Source organism: Littorina saxatilis, linkage group LG9 (genome assembly GCF_037325665.1).
Source record: "Littorina saxatilis isolate snail1 linkage group LG9, US_GU_Lsax_2.0, whole genome shotgun sequence".
Lineage (NCBI taxonomy): Eukaryota > Metazoa > Mollusca > Gastropoda > Littorinimorpha > Littorinidae > Littorina > Littorina saxatilis.
In genome coordinates, this window is record NC_090253.1 from 15,997,796 (window position 1) to 16,024,030 (window position 26,235).

At 42.3% G+C, this 26,235-nt stretch overlaps 2 protein-coding genes across 8 annotated transcripts; one reads left to right on the forward strand and one right to left on the reverse strand.

Moving 5' to 3' along the window:
- Window positions 1-617: 617 nt before the first annotated feature.
- LOC138975406 (sulfotransferase 1A1-like) lies at window positions 618-25,384 on the reverse strand. Of its 6 annotated transcripts, none has more exons than XM_070348081.1 (6): window positions 25,367-25,384; window positions 16,282-16,590; window positions 4,160-4,489; window positions 1,956-2,059; window positions 1,428-1,617; window positions 618-762 (listed from the first exon to the last, which is right to left on the reverse strand). In XM_070348081.1, the coding sequence occupies exons 2-6, from the start codon at window positions 16,499-16,501 to the stop codon at window positions 650-652; spliced, it is 957 nt and encodes a 318-aa protein (XP_070204182.1). In that variant the 5' UTR covers window positions 16,502-16,590; window positions 25,367-25,384; the 3' UTR covers window positions 618-649. The 6 variants fall into 6 exon arrangements, with proteins under 6 accessions (XP_070204182.1, XP_070204178.1, XP_070204181.1 ...); XM_070348077.1 differs by lacking the exon at window positions 25,367-25,384 and adding an exon at window positions 23,074-23,486; XM_070348080.1 differs by lacking the exon at window positions 25,367-25,384 and adding an exon at window positions 19,958-20,251.
- On the forward strand, window positions 19,095-25,932 carry LOC138975409 (uncharacterized). 2 transcript variants are annotated; one of them, XM_070348084.1, is made up of 2 exons: window positions 19,095-19,131; window positions 25,384-25,932. In XM_070348084.1, the coding sequence occupies exon 2, from the start codon at window positions 25,480-25,482 to the stop codon at window positions 25,795-25,797; it is 318 nt and encodes a 105-aa protein (XP_070204185.1). In that variant the 5' UTR covers window positions 19,095-19,131; window positions 25,384-25,479; the 3' UTR covers window positions 25,798-25,932. The 2 variants fall into 2 exon arrangements, with proteins under 2 accessions (XP_070204185.1, XP_070204186.1); XM_070348085.1 differs by lacking the exon at window positions 19,095-19,131 and adding an exon at window positions 24,409-24,542.
- The last annotated feature ends 303 nt before the right edge of the window (window positions 25,933-26,235 follow it).

Genomic DNA, 26,235 nt, shown 5'->3' on the forward strand with positions numbered 1-26,235 from the left:
TTCAGCATAAAACATAAGGACAAATCCGTGCAGTCAGATATTGGCCTCAAAAAGCGGGTGGCTTTATTAAACATGGCCTTATTAAGCGGATTCTACTGTATATGCATACATGCCAAGCAAACAACAAAGAATTCTATTCTGTGCTCACAGAAGCTAATTCCGACATCTTAACTGTTAAATAAACATACTCACAATTGTACACACTCATTAAATTAAATCATAAATTTATTTGATAAAATTAAAATTAACATTTTCCATTTAAATCCACTCAGTCAGGGCTCAACAAAAGTGAATTCAAACATCTTAATTGTCAAGTAAATGCCTCACAATTGTACAAAATCAGTCTTTACAATCGATTACCGATTCAGTTTTACAAATATTCCTTGAACATTGCTGTCATGTCTAGTGCGGAAACGTGACGAATATCAATAATCAGGCAGACCTACACTGGCATTAATTTTCTGATGATAACGATGATGATGATGGTGTTAAATATCATGTCAGCACCGCATAAAAGAACTTATCTCGAGTGTTTGCCAGTGTGTGTGTGTGTGTGTGTGTGTGTGTGTGTGTGTGTGTGTGTGTGTGTGTGTGTCAGAGCCGGAAGCGGAGACACAGAAAGTTTGAATCCTTTATTGTTCGCCATGTTTTAGATGGTGTACTGGATTTTCAAGTCGCAGCCTTTGAGGTTCTCCGGCACAACGCGATCAAACTCCTCGCTCAGTGCCACGGTGAAGTAGTTCTTCCAGTCGCCAACCTCGCCTGAAACACACGCCATACATGGACATGACACACTGGACAAACTCATTCACTGTAAATGTCGGAATCCAACCAAACAGCAGTCAAGAACATTCTGTGGGCATGACATAAAAGACAAATTCCGTTTGACTGACGTGTTCTGTACAGTATCACAACTCCGTGTTTGACTGACGTGTTCTGTACAGTATCACAACTCCGTGTTTGACTGACGTGTTCTGTACAGTATCACAACTCCGTGTTTGACTGACGTGTTCTGTACAGTATCACAACTCCGTGTTTGAACAAGTGCTTGTCCTGGACATTTAGCTGGTAACGGGACTTATTAATTTCCGTTAAAGGCATTTTCCTAATGAACTTGGATGCCCCATCTTCCAAGAAATGGATAATATCTGGGGTTTTGGCATGAATAAGTTTGCTGGCAGGAACAACAAAAATCCCGTTATAGCTTTATTTCCCCACGCACTTGTACCTTAGCTTCGAACAAGTGCTTGTCCACACACACACACACACACACACACACACATACACATACACATACACACACATACACACACACACACACATACACACACACACACACATACACACACACACACACATACACACACACACACACACACACACACACACACACACACGCACACACACACACACAATTGTAAACTCACCTTTCCTGTACAGTTTCGACACTCCGCCTTTGAAAATGTGCCGATCAGGGGTAGTGTCCTTGACCTTGACAGTCTCGTCGGCCTGTTTCAGCTTTTTGAAGGAGCACTGGTCAGCGATGTCCTCACACAGCTGGTCACTCGCGTCCACTTTCAGGAACTCGGCCAGCTGCCGGACGCATTTCACAGGATCCTGAAAAAAAAAGAGCAACTTAAAAATGTACGACACCTGCAAAACCTCATATTGACCTTGAAAATGTACGACACCAACACATGCAAAACCTCATGTTAACCTTAAAAATGTGCGATTAAAACACATGTTCAGCCTTGTGGCGATCTTACAAGTAACTATCTAACGTTGGTATGACATAATTATAGTCACAGAGAAAAAAGTCGTTCGGGAAATTCGTTCTTATATCCATCTTAAAGCCGGATTTTTCATTTTGGAAGAAAAGACGATGTGTGTGCGTGTGGGTGCAGTGTGTGCTTTGCGGTGTGGTGCTGTGCGCGAGTGTGTGTGTCAGTATTTACCTTCTTGACATCTTCGTAATAGATGTTGATGACTGGTACCTCGGGGTGTTCCCTCTGCCATTGCGTCATTTCCTTCATGTATGCAAAGTAGTCAAAGTAGGAGCCTACAAGAGATGAGACAATAGATATGATTGGCCGCGGGCCAACAAAATGACCGAGCAGACAGATGGGAAAATGACACGGTCAAATGGAGTGTGGCACAAAGGCACGATTGAGAATGAGAATGAAATTTGGATAAGGAGACAAAACGGCACTTGCAGCAGTACGACATGGATATAACGCATACGGGCTACCAGGGCCGGACTACCGGGGGGGTTATGGGGGTTGCGCAACCCCCCCCCCCCCCTAGCCTAAACATGTACCTCACTTATTTAAAAAAAAAATTTATTATTGTTTATTTTTGCCGTTTCATGCAAGGAGCGAGCATTTTCCTATCTCAGAATATGACCTACCCATATGCTTCAGGGGGCTTTTCCCCCTGACCCCCACAAGGGGCTCTGCCCCTTGACCCCGCTAGGGGGAACATCCCCCTGGACCACCACTGGCAACCCCCCCCCCCCCCTCCTCTTAGCCTAGTCCGGCCCTGGGCTACCAGGGGCACGTAACGACATATACATACACCGACAAACCAGGCTAGTTTTACAGCAGCAGAAGCAATCATACTTCACGCACACAGGCACATCCTTCACTTTCCAGGAAATATTATACCGAAGAGGAAGCTTTTATACTTATTGACAGCTATTGTGTTTTCAGCGTACCAATAGGGTCCGATATTTAGACGAGACAAGTATATAATGCCAGAGTTTGTCTCAGCTCCATCCTTTAGTATTCTCTATTTTCAACACAGAATATTATGTCGCGTCGGAATAGCAATATAAACGCTATTGTGTTTTCAGCGTAGCAATAGGGTCCGATATTTAGACTCGAACAAGTACAAGAAAAGAAGTTGATCAGAGATCAACAGGGCGCAATCATGTTGGTGAACATTGCCAGGATTCATATGACGTCATGTGTCATGCTTGCTTACGTATATTCTATGTATTGTTCGAAAGTTTGACTTCTCTTGTGGATACTGATTCGCGTGATTAAGACTGCGGTAAATCTGTGGATAACAGGGCCGGACTAGGCGAAGAGGAGGGGGGGGGGGGGTGGGTTGCCAGTGGTGGCCCAGGGGGATGTTCCCCCTGGTGGCAGGGGCGGATCAGTTCATTTTATGACTGTTTTTTTTCAAAAGTATATTGTGAAGATATGGGTGTGAAGGCGCGAAGCGCCTAGCTTGCTAGGGGGGTCCGGGGGCATGCCCCCCCGGAAAATTTTGAAAAAAAGGATGCAAAATGGTGCAATCTGGTGCATTCTGAGGATGATCATTACCAGTTTCAGGCAGCAGATTTTGTCACTGATTAATACCCCAAAAATGGAAACTCAATGTAAAATAAAGAAATGCATACCTCATTCAATATTTTTATTTTTTGGCTGGGGGGGGGGGGGGGTCCGGAAACCCTAGAACCCACCCCCACTCCCTCGTTGTGGGGGTCAGGGGGCGAAGCCCCCTGAAGCTGACGGGTAGGTCATATTCTGAGATAGGAAAATGGTCGCTCCTTGCATGAAACGGCATAAAATAAGCAATAATAAAAAAAAATTAAATAAGTAAGGTACATGTTTAGACTAGGGGGGGGGGGGGGTTGCGCAACCCCCATAACCCCCCCGGTAGTCCGGCCCTGGATAAGAGAATAAGGCTTAATTGTTTCAGAAGAAAGTCGACGACTAAATCAAAAATGTTTCAGACCGGTAACTTCATTTCAACATTGCATACAGAGAAGCCTAGTGACTTGAATTTTGCAAAGTGTGTTGCCTGTTAAAGAACTGGATTTTACACGAAATGTATTTCATATACGGTAAGCAACAAAAAAAGCAAATGGCATCGTAGAGGGAGTCTTTAGTTGACTCGAACACACACATCCACCCACACACACACCCACACACACACACACACACACACACACACACACACACACACACACACACACACACAGAGACTTACCAGGGGATATTACAACTAAGACGGAAAGTCTTTACCGAAGTCGAGCACCCCTTTATTATCTGCAGCATGAGGAAGTAGAACCACACACATCAAAACACGCAGAGAGACAGACACAAGACACGACGGAATCACACACATCATACACAGACACACAGCCGCTTACCACCAGGCGATATTCCACCGTGGAGGAAGCCCTTAGCTAAGTCGAGCACCCCGTCATCCTTAAAGCCCTTTATCTGCAGCATGTGGAAGTACAGCGACACAGCCACGTCTTTCGGGTTCCGGATGACGTGGATGATTCGAGACCTCTTGGTGACCACCTCCTTGGACAGTTGCCGGAGAAAGAGGTGGGAGTTGATGACCCTCGGCGAGGGCACGGGTTCGAGGACCTCCACCGGGTTGAACTCCACCATCACCATTTCTTTGGGGAGAGGGTCGTGCTCCGCTTTGCCCTTGGTCAGCATCTGGGTCACCTCCCAGATCCAATGGGTGCCTGAGGCAACGCCACGTCAGATTTACAATCGAACCCCCTTTTAAGATCACGAAAAATCTGAGAAAACCAAATCTTACAAATGTGGGAGTCTTAAAATGGGGGTAAATTTACATAGTTTATGAACAAAAAACAAGAAAAACAAGTCGCGTAAGGCGAAATTACAACATTTAGTCAAGCTGTCGAACTAACAGAATGAAACTGAACTCACTGCATTTTTACAGCAAGAGCGTATACTCGTAGCATCGTCAGTCCACCGCTCGATGCAAAGGCAGTGAAATTGACAAGAAGAGCGGGGTAGTAGTTGCGCTGAGAAGGATAGCACGCTTTTCTTTATCTCTATTCTTTTTATATTTAGTCAAGTTTTGACTAAATATTTTAACATCGAGGGGGAATCGAAACGAGGGTCGTGGTGTATGTGCGTGTGTGCGTGCGTGTGTGCGTGCGTGTGTGTGTGTGTGTGTGTAGAGCGATTCAGACTAAACTACTGGACCGATCTTTATGAAATTTGACATGAGAGTTCCTGGGTATGAAATCCCCGAACGTTTTTTTCATTTTTTGGATAAATGTCTTTGATGACGTCATATCCGGCTTTTCGTGAAAGTTGAGGCGGCACTGTCACGCCCTCATTTTTTAACCAAATTGGTTGACATTTTGGTCAAGTACTCTTCGACGAAGCCCGGGGTTCGGTATTGCATTTCAGCTTGGTGGCTTAAAAATTAATTAATGACTTTGGTCATTAAAAATCGGAAAATTGTAAAAAAAAATAAAAATGTATAAAACGATCCAAATTTACGTTTATCTTATTCTCCATCATTTGCTGATTCCAAAAACATATAAATATGTTATATTCGGATTAAAAACAAGCTCTGAAAATTAAATATATAAAAATTATTATCAAAATTTTTTTTTCGAAATCAATTTAAAAACACTTTCATCTTATTCCTTGTCGGTTCCTGATTCCAAAAATATATAGATATGATATGTTTGGATTAAAAACACGCTCAGAAAGTTAAAACGAAGAGAGGTACAGAAAAGCGTGCTATTCTTCTCAGCGCAACGAATACCCCGCTCTTCTTGTCAATTCCACGTGCACTGCCTTTGCCACGGGCGGTGGAGTGACGATGCTACGAGTATACGGTCTTGCTGCGTTGCGTTGCGTTCAGTTTCATTCTGTGAGTTCGACAGCTACTTGACTAAATATTGTATTTTCGCCTTACGCGACTTGTTATATTTAGTCAAGTTTTGACTAAATATTTTAACATCGAGGGGGAATCGAAACGAGGGTCGTGGTGTATGTGTGTGTGTGTGTGTGTGTGTGTGTGTGTGTGTGTGTGTGTGTGTGTGTGTGTGTGTAGAGCGATTCAGACTAAACTACTGGACCGATCTTTATGAAATTTGACATGAGAGTTCCTGGGTATGAAATCCCCGAACAGTTTTTTCATTTTTTTGATAAATGTCTTTGATGACGTCATATCCGGCTTTTCGTAAAAGTTGAGGCGGCACTGTCACGCCCTCATTTTTCAACCAAATTGGTTGAAATTTTGGTCAAGTAATCTTCGACAAAGCCCGGACTTCGGTATTGCATTTCAGCTTGGTGGCTTAAAAATTAATTAATGACTTTGGTCATTAAAAATCTAAAAATTGTAAAAAAAAAAATAAAAATGTATAAAACGATCCAAATTTACGTTTATCTTATTCTCCATCATTTGCTGATTCCAAAAACATATAAATATGTTATATTCGGATTAAAAACAACTTGGTGAGCGACCGTCGTGACGAGCGGTCACGTTTTTGCGCTGCTCTCTACGCCCCGAGTTTTGTAGTACACCAGCTTCGCTCTCTTTCATGTGTGTGCTTGGATTACTGAAACTTCGCTGGACTAGGACTGGGACTGACCTGCTGTGGTGAATGTTATTGTTCCTTGGTGTCGCTAGTTTGCCTATTAGCTTCTCCTTCACTATGATGTTGTAGTTATTCGCTATTCCTTTGTGTCTTTCTCTACCTACGTGACCGTGTATTCGTTGTTGCTTTTTTGGGTCTTTTTTCTGCTTTGTTGTTGTTGGTTTTTTTACATACCTCTGTGAAATTATGTCCACCCAAGAACCTGTACTACCTGTCTTCATCAGAAACAATGATATTGCTCGCACAGCTCTGAACCCCGCGACAGTCCTTGAGGTCTGTCTGGCTGCTGAACGTATCTCTGGTCGAGGCTCGATTATAGGGGCTCAGGACATCAGGGGTCTATGGAGAATTTACCCTGCCAACCGCGACTCCAGGAACACTTTGCTCATCCAAGGAATCGCCCTGCGTGGTATGACCATCAAAGTGTGTGCAACCAACCCTTATACCCTTCGGGACAACGCGGGGGAGGAGACTCCGTCTACCAAAGTTTGGATCGACGATATTCCGATCTCCGTTGCTGACTCTGAGATCGAATTCTCCCTTGTGAAACTGGGATGCGAACTTCGATCGGCAGTTAAGATGGAAAGAGCTAGGGACGCTGACAACAAACTAACTCGATTCCTGACGGGACGTCGGTTTGTTTTCATCACCACCCCCACAACCCCTCTAGAAAAAACAATGAAGGTGGGAGGCTTCTTCACAGCAAAAGTTTACCACAGAGAACAGAAACTCGTAAAGAAAAAAGTCATTTGCTCAAAGTGCCTCAATGAGGGGCACCACGTTTCACAGTGCGACAGAGAGGTAGTCTGCCGTGACTGTCTCAAACCTGGCCATAAACGCGGCGACAACGCTTGCAGCGCACGTGCCAGCGAAACGGAAGGTGACAGTGACACTGAAATTGAACCAAATCAGTCCGGCGAGCTGACCACTGCACCAAACGAGACGCGTGCAGCACGCAGTGACAATGCGCAGGCAGCGAACCCGGCCGCCAAACTCACCAGTGAAAAGGACAGGGAGGAGGAAGGGGGGGAGACACGCACGCCTCGTCCTTCGGCCCGCCAAACTGCTATTCACTCTCACTACACTAGTGACTCGCGAAGCCGGTCCGAGTCGTCCAAGCGCCGGCGATCGAGCCAGGAAGAGGGTGGAAAGAGTGGGGGGAAAATACTCGAGAAACTCGAAAAGAAACCGCGCCACGAACGCAACTCCTTAACAGCCCATGACAGCGCTAACAACCCATCTAATACACAGGAATAGGACGACCTGTCCAAGTTTCTCAACCCTTACGACCTGGCCCGGACTATGGACTTTCCCGATTGTCTTACGATTCAAGTGTTTACACTCGTTGTATTTATTGACCTTGTACCCTCTTTCCTATGGATACGTTAAACATTTTATCACTTAATGTGCGTGGATTACGAAATGCAACAAAACGCAAAAGTCTTTTTCGACATTTCAAGGAAAAAAAATACGACATTATATGTATTCAAGAATCGTATGTTACCAAAGGTGTGGTGGAGTTATGGAAAAAAGAATGGGGAGGAGATTTGATTTTTTCAGAAAGTACTGCACACAGTAAAGGTCAGATTATATTAATTAGAAAGCAGTTTTCGTTCGCATGGAAGACCTTTACATTAAACGATAGGGTTATTGCAATAAGAATATCCATTGAGAATAGAGATGTATGTGTGTTTAATATATACGCACCCAGTGTAACAAAAGAGATCAAGGAATTTTTACATGATTTAGCTGTCAAAGTCAAAGAATGTGATTGTGAAAGGAAAATAGTCTGTGGAGATTTTAATGCCGTGTTGAATAATGAACTTGATATTATCAGTGGCCAAAAACACCAAGAGAGTTTGGTAAAAGCCTTTAACTCTTTTATAAATGATTGTGCTTTGAATGATATGTGGCGGATTTGCAACCCACAAGAAAAAGAATACACATGGTCAAAGGGAGGGGGTAAATTTATTGCACGGCGACTGGATTACATGTTATTAAATGACAACGTAATTGACGAAGTGCTTGAATGCAATATATATTCACTACCTTCGACTGATCACAGGGGTGTTTATTTACAACTAAAATGTACTGATACATGCAGAGGTCCAGGGTACTGGAAATTTAACAACTCTCTATTAAAACAACAGGCATACGTTGATATTATGAATCAGACCATTGATAATTTTCTCTCTGAGCAGCCGACACAGCATGCGGGATTGAATTGGGAGTTACTAAAACTGGAAATTAAGGACATCTCTATGCAATACAGCAAGAAAAATGCCGTAAAAAAGAGAACAGACAAGATAACACTGCAACATGATTTAAATGTATGCGAATCACATTTAGCCAAAAACCCAGATGATAAAAACGCTATTTTTCGACGAGAAAAGTTAAAATTGAATTTGGAACTTATTGAAAAAACAGAATTGCACAGTGCCCAGACAAGATCACGAGTAAAATGGATCGAAGAAGGAGAAACAAATACAAAGTATTTTCTTAACTTAGAAAAATCACGTGCACATTCTAAATTAATGCCAAGATTAGAACTGGAGAATGGTGAAGTCATTACAGATCAATTTGATATACTGGAAGCTCAGAGAGAGTATTTTCAAACTCTTTATTCACGAAAATTACCTGATGAAAATTTAGACAATAATATTACATCCTTTTTGCAAGATTGCGATGTTCCTCAGTTAAGTGATGAGGAGAAGGCAAAGTGTGAAGGAAATGTAACGGTTGAAGAGGCATCATCGGCACTTAAATTGATGAAAAATGGTTCCTCACCAGGCATGGACGGCCTTACCACAGAATTTATTAAGTTTTTTTGGTCAAAGTTAAGAATTCTTATTGTTGATTCATTTAACAAATCATTTGAGAATGGAAGTCTGTCCTTCACCCAAGCATCGGCGGTTATTACCCTGATCCACAAAGGGAAAGACTTATCAAAACACAGTTTATCAAACTGGAGACCAATTTCTTTGACAAATACAGACTATAAGATTTTAGCTAAATGTTTAGCAAATAGGCTAAGCCCAGTTATTCAAAACATAGTACACGAAGATCAAGTTGGTTTTATTAAAGGTAGAAACGTCTCTCATACGCTGAGAACAATAGATGATGTTATTGAACACTTTAGATTACAAGAAAAACCTGGTTTGGTACTTGCTTTAGATTTCAAAAAAGCATTTGACAGTATATCGAAAGAGTTTATGTTATATGCCTTTAAGAGATACGGATTTGGAACAGATTTTTTACGTTGGGTAGAAGTATTGTTCAGTAGCACAAGAAGCTGCATTGGATACAACGGTTGGCTCTCAAGTGATTTTGAAGTCAGCTGTGGGGTGCGACAAGGTTGTCCTTTCTCTCCACTGGCTTTTGTTATTGGAATTGAGCTGCTTGCAACCCGATTTCGAAAAGGTTTTGAAGTAAAAGGTTTGGAAATTGAAACTGACGATTCAGAAGAAGTGCATATGTTTAAAAAGATTTTGAAGGCACTTCTGTATGCCGATGATGTTACCATGTTTCTGCGTGATAAAGATGACATTAAAGTTGTTTTGGGGATATTAGACGAGTTTGCAATTATATCCGGTTTGAAGATAAATAGAGTAAAATCAGAAGCAATGTGGATTGGATCAAAACGGAATAGCAACGAGGGAGGATACGGATTAAGATGGGTTAAACAAATGAAGATTCTGGGAATATATTTTTGCAATACATCCAGTGCCTCCCTCGTGGATGAAAACTGGACACAACGAATTAAGAGTATTAAGCAGGTGATTTTAAACTGGGAAAAACGGAATCTTGGCATATTTGGTAAAATGTGCGTAATAAAAAGTTTTTTGATTTCTCAGCTCGTTTATGTTATGCAGGCAATATGCATCCCTGAACCTGTGTTGAAAGAAATTAATACGTTATTGTTTCGTTTTCTTTGGAGGAAAATTAATTGTAACAAGAAAGCGTTTGAGAAAGTGAAGAGAAGTGTTATGTGCAGTGGAATAGGAACAGGAGGAATCCAAATGATTGATATGCAAATATTGCAAGAATCTATTCTGTGCGGCTGGCTTGCTCAGCTCTCGAATATGAATAACAATAGTACATGGACTTGGATTCCTAGATTATATTTCCGTAATTTTGGAACAGATTTATCATGTTTTAATTCAATTATTGGTCCTAAAAAGTTTAAAGGGTTAGATAGTCTTCAGTCCTCCTTCTGGAGCAAAGTACTGCGAGTCTGGTTGGAACATAATACACTGCACTCTTCGTCATCTCTGAAGATGGCATGCATATGGAATAATGTCGATATAAAATATCAAAATAATGTAATTTATTTTGACAACTGGGCAAAAAAAGGAATAACACATGTCAATGACCTCTTAGAAAACAATTCCATTTTGTCATTTCAAAATGTACAGAACCTAATTGGTACTTCACCAGAACTCTATTTACAGTACATTGTTGTTCACTCGGCGTTGTCTCGTTATTTAAAGAACAATACGGATTATGTATATGCTGTCACTGAAGAATTCTCGAAATTGTATTTTAATGATAAAGTGATGTTAAAAGCTAGAGATTTTCGAAATTTTATGACAGATATGAAATATAGTCCACCCTGCTGTGTTCGATTTTGGCTGAACAAACTTGGTATTAGTATTGAAGAAAAAGTTTGGCTTAATGCAAAAGAAACAACAACAGAAACCAGACTAAAAGAATTACAGTGGAAGATATTACACAATATATACCCAACCAATATTCTCCTCTTAAAAATGGGACTCGCAAATAATGATAAATGTCCATACTGTATTGAACAAGTTGATTACATTGAACATTTCTTTTTCTATTGCAGTAAAATTCACCATTTGTGGAAGCATGTTGAAACATTGTTCTACAATCGATATAACATAGCAATTATTCTACAAGCAACAGATGTGCTGATTTATGTGCGAGATAAGAATGGTTTGACACATGAAATGTTTAAGTATCTTACCCATTTAATCTTGATTGGAAAAATGTGTATAAGTAAATTTAGATATGGGACACCCCTTGAAATATTATTTATTTTTCAAAGGGACTTAACCCTCAGGGGCCTGGTATAAGTTGAGTGTTAAAAAAAGATTTGGTGTACTGGAAACTGAGCTGAACATTAGGAATAAATTTATGTTATGATTATTTTTATTTATTTATTTATTTGAACATATTAGTTTACTGATAAGGTTTATTGATTTAAAAATTGTACACATTTGAAAAGAAAAGACCTATGAAGAAGGTTTGCTCCAAGCCACAAAAACAAAAAAAAAAAAAAAAAGATATAATAAAAAGGCAAAAAAATAATTGTAGTAGCAAACCTGCATGCAACTGAGGTTAAAAAAAAAAAAAGCTTTGAAAATTAAATATATAAAAATTATTATCAAAATTAAATTGTCGAAATCAATTTAAAAACACTTTCATCTTATTCCTTGTCGGTTCCTGATTCCAAAAACATATAGATATGATATGTTTGGATTAAAAACACGCTCAGAAAGTTAAAACAAAGAGAGGTACAGAAAAGCGTGCTATCCTTCTTAGCGCAACTACTACCCCGCTCTTCTTGTCAATTTCACTGCCTTTGCCATGAGCGGTGGACTGACGATGCTACGAGTATACGGTCTTGCTGAAAAATGGCATTGCGTTCAGTTTCATTCTGTGAGTTTGACAGCTACTTGACTAAATATTGTATTTTCGCCTTACGCGACTTGTTAACTTTCTGAGCGTGTTTTTAATCCAAACATATCACATCTATGTTTTTGGAATCAGGAACCCACAAGGAATAAGATGAAATTGTTTTTAAATCGATTTCAAAAATGTTATTTTAATAATAATATTTATATTTTTAATTTTCAGAGCTTGTTTTTATTCCAAATATAACATATTTATATGTTTTTGGAATCAGAAAATGATGAAGAATAAGATAAACGTAAATTTGGATCGTTTTCAAAAACAAATTATTTTTTTTACAATTGTCAGATTTTTAATGACCAAAGTCATGAATTAATTTTTAAGCCACCAAGCTGAAATGCAATACCAAAGTCCGGCCTTCGTCAAAGATTGCTTGGCCAAAATTTCAATCAATTTGATTGAAAAATGAGGGTGTGACAGTGCCGCCTCAACTTTTACAAAAAGCCGGATATGACGTCATCAAAGGTATTTATCGAAAAAAAGAAAAAAACTTCCAGGGATATCATTCCCAGGAACTCTCATGTCAAATTTCATGAAGATCGGTCCAGTAGTTTGGTCTGAATCGCTCTACACACACACACACGCACAGACAGACAGACAGACACTTGACTAAATGTAGAAACGGGCCATAAAAGGTTAACCTTTGCCGTGCTTCCTGGGTTCACGCAAACCCATACTTTTAAAGAGTAGTAGTGATTGGAACTATTCCTCTGCCGACGGCGCGGGTTATGCTACACCCATAATTACCAAAGCGGCGGAACAGTGTCTGTCTGCCTGTTTGTCTCCAAGAGACTGTCTGTCTCTCTGTCTGTCTGTCCGTATCTCTCTGTCTGTATGTCTGTTGTCAGTTCCACTGTCCGTCTGTCTGTCTCTCTCTCTCTGTCTCTCTCTCTCTGTCTCTCTTTCTCTCTGTATCTCTCTCTCTCTCTCTCTCTCTGTCTCTCTCTTTCTGTCTCTCTCTCTTAGTCTCTCTCTCTGTCTCTCACTCTCTTAGTCTCTCTCTCTGTCTCTCTTTCTTAGTCTCTCTCTCTCTCTTTCTTAGTCTCTCTCTCTTTGTCTCTCTCTCTTTCTTAGTCTCTCTCTCTCTCTTTCTTGGTCTCTCTCTCTCTTTCTTAGTCTCTCTCTCTCTCTCTTTCTTAGTCTATCTCTCTCTTTCTTTCTTAGTCTCTCTCTCTCTCTTTCTTAGTCTCTCTCTCTTTCTCTTTCTTAGTCTCTCTCTCTTTCTTAGTCTCTCACTCTCTCTCTCTTTCTTAGTCTCTCTCTCTCTTTCTTTCTCTCTCTCTCTCTCTCTCTCTCTCTCTCTTTCTTAGTCTCTCTCTCTCTTTTTCTTAGTCTCTCTCTCTCTCTCTTTCTTAGTCTCTCTCTCTCTTTCTTAGTCTCTCTCTCTCTCTCTTTCTTAGTCTCTCTCTCTCTCTCTTTCTTAGTCTCTCTCTCTCTCTCTTTCTTAGTCGCTCTCTCTCTCTTTCTTAGTCTCTCTCTCTCTCTCTTTCTTAGTCTCTCTCTCTTTCTTAGTCTCTCTCTCTCTCTCTTTCTTATTCTCTCTCTCTCTTTCTTAGTCTCTCTCTCTCTCTTTGTTAGTCTCTCTCTCTCTCTTTCTTCGTCTCTCTCTCTTTTTTAGTCTCTCTCTCTCTTTCTTAGTCTCTCTCTCTCTCTCTTTCTTAGTCTATCTCTCTCTTTCTTAGTCTCTCTCTCTCTCTCTCTTTCTTATATAGTCTCTCTCTCTCTCTTTCTTAGTCTCTCTCTCTCTCTTTCTTAGTCTCTCTCTCTCTCTTTCTTAGTCTCTCTCTCTCTCTTTCTTAGTCTCTCTCTCTCTCTTAGTCTCTCTCTCTCTCTCTCTTTCTTAGTCTCTCTCTCTTTCTTAGTCTCTCTCTCTCTCTTTCTTAGTCTCTCTCTCTCTCTCTTTCTTAGTCTCTCTCTCTTTCTTAGTCTCTATCTATCTCTTTCTTAGTCTCTCTCTCTCTCTTTCTTAGTCTCTCTCTCTCTCTCTTTGTCTCTCTCTCTCTCTTTCTTAGTCTCTCTCTCTCTCTCTCTTTGTCTCTCTCTCTCTCTCTTTCTTAGTCTCAGTAGAAAAGCTGCATTTGTTTGCTTTAAAACGTTTTTTAGGTGTTGACAGGCGTACTCCTAATGATCTTGTATATGGTGAATTTGGACGTTATCCCATTTACTTAAATTCATATGTACGTTGCATAAGATACTGGCTGAAACTGACAAGAATGGATGACAGTAGATTACCTCGTAAAGCATATAAGATGTTGTTTTCTCTAGATAGCAGAGGTAAATCTACTTGGGCATCACAGGTACGGTTGTGCCTGTGTCGATATGGTTTTCAGTATGTATGGATTAACCAAGGTGTAGCCTGTATTAATTCGTTTTTGGCATGTTTTAAGCAACGCATTATTGACTGCCGGTGGCAAGAGTGGGATAATCATATTCAGACTAGCGACCGGTTTGCATTGTACCGTACCTTTAAGACAACAAATCTTGTAGAAACATACTTGTCAATTCCAGTAAACAGACACATTTTAAATGTTTTGGTTAAATTTAGATTGGGTATTTCCAGACTTGCTTTACATACAGAAAGGTATAAAGCTGTAAGTGAAAATAATTTGGTCTGTCGTTTGTGTCAATCTAGTACTGAAGATGAATTGCATTTTGTTTTATGCTGCCCTGCACTGGAAAATCTAAGACGTCAATTTATTCCAGCAAAATTTTGTAGATGTCCTTCGAACTTCAAACTTGCACTGTTGTTGTCTGTGAAAAATGAAACTATACTTTGCAATGTAGCTAAGTTCTTGTATTTTTCATTTAAATGTTTAGAAAACGCTGTTTAAGCATTTGTATTTTATGATTATACATTGTCTTTTCTTCTGTTCACTTGAAACGACGCGTGTGTGGATTGCTGCTGCACACACGCTCTACTTTTGTGTAACCAGCCCCCTTCCGAAAGGGGCTAAGGCCTTAAAGGAATAAAATCTTGTTCTTGTTCTTGTTCTCTCTCTTTCTTAGTCTCTCTCTCTCTTTCTTAGTCTCTCTCTCTCTCTTTCTTAGTCTCTCTCTCTCTCTTTCTTAGTCTCTCTCTCTCTCTCTCTCTTTCTTAGTCTCTCTCTCTCTCTCTTTCTTAGTCTCTCAGTCTCTCTCAGCCTCTCAGTCTCTCTCAGTCTCTCCCTCCCCCTCTCCCTCCCCCTCCCTCCCCCTCTCCCTCCCCCTCTCCCTCCCCTGCAAGAAGTCGGTGAAGGGAGAAACTCGATGCACCCACTGAAGTAGCGCTGTGGGTTTCCCTGAACCCACCCCGTCGTTAGAGAAATAAACGGTAAAAACCCTCTTTCAAATGTATGGGTTCAGACAAAACCGCATCGTCGGGCGTGTGTAGTCAAAAGCGGCATCCGGCAAAGGTTAAATCGGTGGGGAGGGGTGGGGTGGGGTGGGGGTTCACTGTGCCCACTCCCACTCCGCCTCGCGAAAGCAGTTTGCCTCACCGTCATCTGGCCAGGCTGTTACATGTGATAAGACTTACCCTCCACTGACTGCTTGCTGTGGTGAGTTGAAATGTTGATGAAATAATTTCCGAAAAAGGCACCAGTGACTTTTACAAAATTAATTCTCTAACAACAACAAATTTTTTTTTTTTTTTAAATGCCACTGTGCACAGAGAACTCACCGGCTGTTGATTTTTGGTATGTGACCAAGTGGTGGGATGGACTTATCCCATGTTAAAGCCTGGCCAAAAAAAGTGACGGTGAAGCAAAGGGGGCCTTTAAGGTCGGTTCAGGGTGGTCTTAAAGCTGTATGTGAAGTGGGTTAAGAAAAATCGTTATCGTCGTCGTGTCGTTGTCTTCGTCGTACTCAACTCCAACTGTGTTCACTTCGTGAAAATGATTGTACTGACAATGCCCACCACCCCCCCCCCCCCCCCCCGCCTTCATTTTTTTTCTACAAACGTCTAATATTGAACTCTGATAAAATCAGGACCTAATGCAAATTGGGGTAGTCTTGCAGATTTAATAAAATGAAAATGTTACAAAGCAGGATCTTAAAAAACGGGAGGGTAGTCTTACATCGGAGGGTGGTGGGGGAGGTGCTTGGGGGAGGGGTGGGGAGAGAGCCCAACAAGTTGTTTTCTCTTCGATTCACTACATACAAAGGTCAGTTTTGATATAACTTCTCATCATACATACCGCATTTTGGAAAAGCAGCAATGACGATATCATCCTCTCTCATAGGCATATTCCTGATGCTACGAACGTGGTCGGCAATCGACATGTTAGTGATGGGGAACCTCATAAAGACATCACCGTCCACGGTCACAAGACGCAACGGGCTGTCTTCACTGTCCTTTTCCGCCGGGGAGGACTTTTCGCCGGGGGTCTTCTTCTGCGCTGCACCGTCGTCTGCCATGTTTATTTACGGCAAGCGGATTTTCTCACTGGTTGTGTACTTTTCTCTTTGCGGGGTGGGGTGCTCAATCAGTGTGTTGTTGTTTAGTGCTGAAAACACGAGGAAGGAAGTTAATCATGTTCAACGGCATTACGCAATATCGGGTTGTTTTGGCGAAGTAATATTATCATGATCAGCGGTTTATCTCGGTGCGTCCCGCTAGCGCTACGTGTCATTTGTGCTACGTATCGTTTGCGCTATTTTCTGTAGTGCTATCGACACAAATTGCCAAAAACAGTAGTGCTATCGGCACGTAGTGCTATTGCCACAATTCACACGTGCCATTATCACTACGTCTCAATAGAACTACGTGTCGATATCACTATTTTTGAAAAACCAATGTACTGTAGCGCTACGTGTCGATAGCGCTACGTGTCAATAGCACTATACTATATCTTCAAACGGCAGACACTTCCCTTTGTGTTTGCGTGTGAGTGTGTAAAAATATTGTCTGCATGGCTGTCTGTCGGATCTGTCTGTCTCTGTGTGTGTGTGTGTGTGTGTGTGTGTGTGTGTGTGTGTGTGTGTGTGTGTGTGTGTGTGTGTGTGTGTATGTGTCAGTGTGTGTGTGTGTCTCTCTCTCTCGCTCTCTCTCTCTCTTTTTTTCACCACGTATTTATTTCATGGTTGTTGTTGGTGTGTGGTTTGTTTTTTTGATTTTGTTCTTCCCCCATCCCCCGTGGTTTGTATATATGAGTCTGTGGCCTTAGTATAATAAACCATTCTGATCTCTTCTCTCTCTCCCTCTCCCCCCCTCTCTCTCTCTTTCTCTCTCTCTCTCTCTTCCACAACCCTCGTAAAATAAAATTTGATTTGATTTGATTTGAATTGATCTCTCTCTCTCTCTGCACCTCTCAATCGCTCTTTCTCTGTACATCTTTAAAATCGCTCTCTCCTTGTCTCTCCCACTCTCCTCCCCCTCTCTCTCTCCATATGTCTTTCTGTCTTCTCTCGCTCTTTCTTTCTCGCTCGCTCTTTCCCCCTCCCACCTCTCTCTCTCTCTCTCTCTCTCTCTCTCTCTCTCTCTCTCTCTCGCATGATACCGTATATACATACACGGATGTTTTTCTGTGTGTGAGTTTGTGTGTACGATACTATGTGTACGTTTGCGTTCGTGCGTGTGCGTGTGCGTGTGTGTGTGTGTGTAATGAGAGAGAGAGAGAGAGAGAGAGAGAGAGAGAGAGAGAGAGAGAGAGAGAGAGAGAGAGAGAGAGAGAGAGATGGAGCGGTAATTGAATTTGCCTTTTACCGAATGAAAACTATTGTCAAAAAAAGTGCATTAAGAACTATAAAACCAACCAACCATAAAAAGCACCCTCCATCCCTCTCTCTCTTTCTCTCTGTTAACTGTCTCTCTCTTCCGCTTTCTCGCGCTTTCTCTGTCTGTCTGTCTGTCAATCCCCCCCCCCCCCTCTCTCTCTCCCCCTCTCATTTCATAAAAGAATTTGGGAGAGAAGAAAAGGTTTCAATATCCTCGGTTATACCTTGTGTCAACATTCTAGTAAAAATATATGCAATAACACTGTCTTACAATTTGTCAAAAGCAAAGCCCTTTTTTTCTAAAAAGATCAAAATCCGAAAGAAACAACTGAAAATCAGAGAGAGAGAGAGAGAGAGAGAGAGAGAGAGACAGAGAGACAGAGAGAGAGAGAGAGAGAGAGAGAGAGAGAGAGAGAGAGAGAGAGAGAGAGAGAGAGAGAGAGAGAGAGACAAGACAAGACAAGACAAAGACAAATTCTTTATTAACGAGGGTAATGGCATAAGCAAACAGGTGGGTTTTTTTACATCCAGCCCTCGCCCATGGGAGGGTTTAATCTAATGACAATACGTTTAAAAAATGTTAGAATATGAATCAAAGAAGTAATAAAAAGCAAACAACCGAACAAACAAACGATTAACAGACCTAACAAACAAACAAAAACATACATACAAACGAACATAACAATTAAAAGAGAGAGAGAGAGAGAGAGAGAGAGAGAGAGAGAGAGAGAGAGAGAGAGAGAGAGAGAGAGAGAGAGAGAGAGAAGAGAAGAGAGAGAGAGAAAGAGAGAGAGAGAGAAAGAGAGAGAGATAACTCAGAACTCAGAATGGTTTATTATATTAAGGCCACAGAGAGAGAGAGAGAGAGAGAGAGAGAGAGAGAGAGAGAGAGAGAGAGAGACCGAGTGAGTGAGCCGCGAGCGAGTGAGCAAGAGAGAGAGAGATAGCGAGACACACACACACACACACACACACACACACACACTGAAACAGACACACACACGCACACACGTACACCGACATACATATACACGTACACAAACCAGGAGTGAGAGCGAGAGAAAAAAGGAGAAAGAGAGAGTCGTCAGTAAGTAGTGGTATTGACACGTAGCGATAATGACACGTAGCGCTAAAAGATGTAGTGCTATCGACACGTAGTGATAATGAACGAATGATAGCGACTCGTAGAACAATTATGTGTAGCACTAATCAACGAAGTGATAGCGGCACATAGCGCAAATGACACGTAGGACAAATGACACGTAGCACAAATAACAAATAGCGCTAGCGATACGCACCGGTATATCTTGCACCGTCAACTCGTTTTCCAGGTAAGACACTTAGACAGTGATAGCAGACTTTCGTTGACTATGCACCAGTATTGTGTCCATGAAAATACTGTTTCCGACTCACTGAATGCTCGATTCTGTGCTATTGGGGCGTGTTGTGAGCCTAAAAGATGTCACTGTGACCGAATCTGTCGATCTAAGAGTGCGGCATTACTCGATCGAGTGAAACTGGGTCAAGAGTGAGACCAAATCTGTACGCTATGGCGGTGTAGGGCGGTATAAATACTACCCAGCAAAAAAAGTGCACCGTCACTGATGTACATGCTGTACTCAAAATTAATGTGTACTACATTGAGAAATTTGGTGCATCAGTGCAGGTGGCCGTAATTTTTAAGAAAACTAACAAAGCTAAACAAACCCAAAACAACAACTGCTAAACGATATGAATTCCACTACCCTGCGTTGGCAACGCTACTAAAGAATTAACAAGTCGCGTGAAACGATATAAAAACAGATCAACACCACAAACCAATCATCGCCAAGACTACATTCAGACAGTCTCGGCTAACCATACCGAAGACCAGCACGGGTCACGCTCGCCGCCGCGAAGCACGCATAAGCGTCCGTAGTACTTACTGAACCTATGTTCTTTCATTCTGAGCACATTTTTAGAGTAAACATGACATATCTATATATGTGTGTATGTGTGTGCGAGTGGGTGTGTGAGTTCGAGAGAGAGAGAGAGAGACAGAGAGAGAGAGACAGACAGACAGACAGACAGTGACACGAAAGTTACGGATAGTCTTGCAAAGTTATTTTAAGTGTAGAATTAGAGCGATGCACTTGCCCGATAAACTTGCTGGCTCACCGAAGGCTGAACATCAGTTTGGAAACACGAGCCGCTGCTGTGCAATCCAGCGCCACTGCACACAGTGTGCCACATGCCTTTTGCGGTGGTTGTGACCGTGGCAGTTTTTTTCTTTTATTACACCCCCGGTATAGGGGTGTGTATAGGATTCGGTCGATGTGTTTGTTTGTTTGTTTGTTTGTTTGTGTGTTTGTGTTCGCATATAGATCTCAAGAATGAACGGACCGATCGTCACCAAACTTGGTGAACAGGTTCTGTACATTCCTGAGACGGTCCTTACAAAAATTGGGACCAGTCAAACACACGGTTAGGGAGTTATTGGTGGATTAAGATTCTACAAGGACTTACAGAGGGACTTATTAATGGTCAAAGAAAAATAACCTTCTCAGTTGGTGGCAGTGAAAATGGTTATTTCCCTTTGACCAACAGGGGTGTTTTTCCTACCTCGGAGGAATTTCTTGTTTTCTTTCTCTGCTATATGCAGTGCACAATAAATCAGTGCAGGGCAGCGTAAGAGCCACAGCTGTGCGGGAAACTGAGTCTTAAACGCTTCGATCCCGTTGATGTTTCTTCCTACACTGACAGCCGCGAAGATATGTATCTGCATTTATATAAGACTGTCCACGATTTGTAAAACAAGCTGAGACTGTGAGCGTTACACTTTATGAACTACATGTAGAGGGTGACATGTGCAGTAGCCCAGTGGTTAAGACGTCGGCGCCTTCCATGTGGAAGGTTCGGGGTTCGGATCCTCAGTGGTGGCCTGGGGATTTTTCTGATCTCCCAGGTCAACTTATGGGCAGACTGTTGTGCCCCCCCCCCCCCTCAAATAAGTAACACGTACACCCCCTCACTCGTTTGTGGAGAAGTGTTACCGTATTGACAGTGTGTGTGTGTGTGTGTGTGTGTGTGTGTGTGTGTGTGTGTGTGTGTGTGTGTGTGTCTCTCTCTCAGTCTCTCTTGTCGCGTCTCTGTCGCAGTCTCTCTGTGTCTCCTTGCGTATTGGATGAATATCATAGCTTTTACGCCGATACTGTCATTTGTCAGTTCGCCCTTGTCAAGGTTCGCGAAGAAAGACTGTGAGCGTTACACTTTATGAACGCTCAGGAGATAAGTTCAAAACTGACACTGAAACTATTTTGTCACGAACTATCCCCCTTTTTGTTTTGGATTGGAGTGTCACTTTTGGGAGCATTTTCGTTGTAAAGGTCACCCCCCCCCCCCCCTCCCATCCCCCTTGGGTGAATCAATGGCTTTTGGGTGGTATTGTCATTACCTGGTAATTACTTTGTCGGCCTTGTGTGTCACGATGCTACCCCACCGACACGGGCACATGACATGGGGGACGGGGGTGGGTACCCCCCCCCCCCCCCTACCCCCCCTGTCAGGTGTCTGTGCCCGCAGACTGAACCATCTGCAGCTAGATTTTGCAGGAAAATGAAAGGTAGATAAGACCCATCAGTGACTAAAGATGTTATTGTCGTCACAATGACGAGACCGAAAATTCATTCCCAGCGTAAGGCGGTATAAAATGATACTTGTGTCATACTGACCCTTAGACATGAGATCTGCACTGAAATCATCGTAACGTATAGCTGGGGGAGACGTGGGCATGGTGTTGAAACTAGGGTCGTAGAAGGGGGGACAGTTCGTGCGTCGAATTTGCACAATCATTTGCATGCAGGCTGAGGAATTCAAAGTTTAGGGCTACGCCGTTCTCTGTGTACAGAGAGAGAGAGAGAGAGAGAGAGAGAGAGAGAGAGAGAGAGAGAGAGACAGACAGAGAGACAGAGAGAGAGATAGATAAATAGATACAGAGAGAGAGAGAGAGAGAGACAGAGAGAGAGAGAGAGAGAGAGAGGGGGGTTCTGGTTATTTAATTATAATATTAGACCAGTCTAAGCTCTCCACGTAAGGCCGAGTGGGTAAACAAACATTATAAAACGATACCTTATAGCTGACCACAGGAATTATATACCTACGTATGTGACCGTGGCTTCTTTTGTTAAAAAACGTACGATACCAATTGACCCCCCCCCCCCCCCCCTAAAAAAAAAAAAAAAAAAATCGACTTCGCTAATATTTTATCTGTGATATTTTCAGAATGTTTTCGAAAGTCATTGAAAAGGTTGTTTTGGCCCAATTGTCAGAGCATCTTGCTAAGACAGGTTTGGTTGAACCATTACAGTCCGCCTACCGCGCAGATCACAGCACTGAAACAGCCCTACTTAAAGGCATATGTACTCGATGACTATACACGCTAATTGCTTTACCAACAGCTGGAGACATGCTAAATTAAGTTCCCTGCAAAATATTGTGGTCTAGGACCCCTTCAATGTTGAGATATGTTAATTTTCATTTTGATCTGGATCGTCCTATTTATAGATTTGGCAACACATGTAACGTTGATGCAAGGGAGCTAACACCGCGGCTTTGTTGACATCCTCACTTTTTCAGAGGCTAAAACAAGCTGTAATGCATGTATTATGGTCCGCGCATGGTGACATATCGTCATTATATGGTCTTATGGTGCGTTTGACATCGATTATGGGCAAACTACACTTTGTAAACACGGGAGCGCGTACATATGCCTTTAAGGTCGCGAATGATCTTCTCACTGCCTGTGACAGCGGCTCTGTTTCGCTTCTGGCCCTGTTGGACCTATCCGCAGCGTTCGACACCATCGACCACGATATACTGCTGGCAAGGTTGAACACCACATTCGGCATAACAGGCACGGCTCTGGGGTGGTTCTGCTCCTACCTGACTGGACGCACTCAGGCTGTTGTGATCCAAAATAGGCACTCCGAGGACACCTGTACCACATGTTCGCAGACGACACTCAACTACGAAAATCCGCACTCCCCAAACAGAGTTAGTGCAGTCAATAGAATCATGCAGCGATCACATCAAACAGTGGATGGCAGTCAACAAGCTCAAGATGAACGATGATAAGACAGAGATCATGCCAGTTGGCAAACAATCAAACTTAAAGCTTCTTTCAGAAACATCCAGTCTTACGCTTTCTGATACCACAGTCACATTCAGCAGCAAAGTAAAAAACCTGGGTGTCCACCTTGACAGTAGCCTGTCAATGGACGCCCACATCAACTCACTCTGCAGAACCGCCTTTCTTGAAATGCGGAGGATTAGCCAAATCAGACACCTTCTTTCCCTCACGCAACCAAGACACTGGTTTCGGCTTTTATTTTGTCTAGACTGGATTACTGCAACTCGCTCCTAGCCGGCCTCCCAGACGCCAAGCTAGACCGCCTACAGCGCATCATGAACAATGCAGCACGTCTTGTGCTGCGCAAGCGCAAGCGCGACCATGTCACCCCTCTCCTCATGACCCTCCACTGGCTACCAATCAAAGCATGCATAACATATAAAATAGCTACCCTGTGTTACCGTAGCCTTCACGACGACTCTGCCCCTTCTTACCTGTCTTCGCTCTTAAAGCCACACGTCCCCACACGCAACCTCCGATCCGCTGACGCAGGGCACCTTGTTGTCCCACGTATGACGGCTCACTAGTGCCAAAACCTGGGGTTACCCATTATCACGTGATAATTACTAATTAACGCTGTCAGTTACTGTTTTCACTCGTTAGTTACTCATTTTCACGGGATCATTAGTAATTTTCACGGGAAAATGACTAATTTTTAGTTTTGGCACTAGCAATCTGTCAGGAAGTGAGCCAAAACTAAAAATTAGTAATTAGCAGGTGAAAGTTAGTAATTTTCCCGGGAAAATTAGTAACTAACAGGTGAAAACAGTAACTGACGCGCGTACGTGCGCGCGATAGCTGTCGCGGTGCATGAGTGCGACTACACGTGCCTTGGCGTGTGTGTGCGAGTGTGCGAGGGCTGTATTTTGTATTTGATACATGTATAAATGTGTCTCCAGGAATATGTTTTGTTTTAATCTTGTGTCGATACTATTTAGTTCTGCCTCGTTACTAGCCATTGAGTATAACTGTTTTATCATCATTGCTTTGTTGTTGTTCTTTGGCCATTTACGTTGAATGACTTGTTATACATCGACATTGATAGTTTTATTCTTCTTCTTCTTCGTCGTTCGCTAGATAGTTTTATCATAAGAACCTTTTCTAATTCCTATTAACTCGATGTTCTTTAACTATATTTATACATAAATGCATATTGTAAAGCAGTATGCATTGTTAGAGGATTTTTTTAGTAGCAGTGTTTAAATGACGAAGCTGCTTTTCCCAGTTTTACCTAAGAGACCGACTGTATATTGTGTTATTGTATTTGTCAGACTTGATTGTACCAAGTCCCTACACATGTTGTAATGCGCTTAGAGCCAAATATTTTTGTTTTTTGTAAGGGATAGGCGCAATATAAATACACTTTATTATTATTATTAAAAACTAGTAGCCTTACCTTGAGTACGAATGTACTGATACATGACAAAAAACAAAGATTAGGCAGGTAAAACAGTATGCTGTATTATGTGCTGGCACATGGTGCACGAATATGCTCTTTATCTTGAATGTCATAGGCCACGCTGAGATGTGTCGCATACTACTCAGTCAGCACACGCGCCGGTTTTGCAAAGGAAGGTTAGTTATCGAAATTATGCAATTTTAAAGAAAAAAAAGTGCTTAAGACTCTCATTTTCGAGATTTTTGAGGGGACGTATTTAAAAGACTAAGGAAAATTCGCTGCGCTTTCCTTTAAACACTCGCCCTGATAATGGCCCTTCGTGGTCGGCTGGGCGTTAAGCAAACAAACAAACAAAATCCTTTAGACACACCTGAAATGTGAACCTCTACAATACCCTATAAGTATGCTAGTTATTTAAATCAAGGTAGACATAAGGCAACAGTTTCGTTGTGCAAACTCTACTTCGTGTCAGACACTATCATTTTAATTTTTTTTTTATTGACCTTTCTATTTTTCAGTGTGGGCAAATTATTTTTCGTCAAACTAGAAGACGAAACCCGTGAGAAGTTAGGTACTCAAATCTGCAATCTGGCAAATGCGTGCAAGTTTCATCGCTCTCAGGGGGGAACAAGTAGGACGAACAGATAAAACAAAGACAAGGCATGGCGTATCAATAGCCTGCAAAGATTAATCTGATTACCGATGTGACCTTGCACATGTGCTTAATGCATGTGTGTACACAGTCATGTTCTTTAAACAGTGAGTGCACCAGCCATGAATGGATTACAGGATCTTTGGTCTTTTGCTTGCGTATACACACGAAGGAGGATAATGCACTAGCAGGTCTGCACATGCGTTTACCTGGGAGATCGGAACAATCTCCACCCTTAACCCACCAGGCGCGGCCAGGATTCGAACCCACGACCTTCCGCTTGGGAGGCTGACGTCTTACCCCCTAGGCCACTGCGTCCGTCCAACCTTTCCAAACAAAATATGTTACCTGCTTCTCTTTTCCAGGAATCAAACAGTCACTAGATTCACTCAGCTAAGGAAACAGAGAACTGTACACTTCGGTGCGACAGTGCACTAAACGGAACGAAAGGTCAACCAAACATGTCTGCCCCAACGCCGGATGATACCTCGAAGATGAGGTGCACAGAAACTGATGACAGCACAAACCAGAAGAACGCAGGAACGGATGACGCAAGCAAAGACAGCACCCTAGCGGCGGGAGGAAAAGAGAAGGGAGCTCTGGACACAGAGGAAGACGCAACGACCGGAATTCGAGGGGAAATCGTCGTGGTGAACGGAGAGAAATTCCACAAGCTTCCTCTGAGCATCTCCACGGAGGAGCACCTCAACAACCTCAAGAACATGCGCATGAGACACGATGACATCATCATCGCAGCTTTTCCAAAGTCAGGTGAGTGACGCAACTCCTTCGCTCTCGAATCAAACTAATTTCTCCAAAACAGACAGCGTTACAAAATCGCACCTGGACCTAAGTTCACATCTTTTTCCTTTACTGTTCTTGATAAGCATGTAAACTCTTAAAACTCATATATAAACCATACTACGCAAGTGCTAACTTGCCCATTCTCTGACCACATGCACCGCTCTCTCGAATACGCGCGATATAAGCCTCATATTGATTGATTGATTGATTTTAACTTCTACCCACACCGACTCCACAAACTGCTCAAGGTGTGTTATTCTTGTATAGCTAACTGATTCACTTATGTACAGAAGCAAGCCAGTTTCTTTACTTTGCTGTGGGTCTCTGCGTAGTATGTTATAACCAGGAATAGCTACATCGGCATCCGAAATCTGCTGAGATAATCGTGACTCTGAGAATTCGAAAATGTGAAA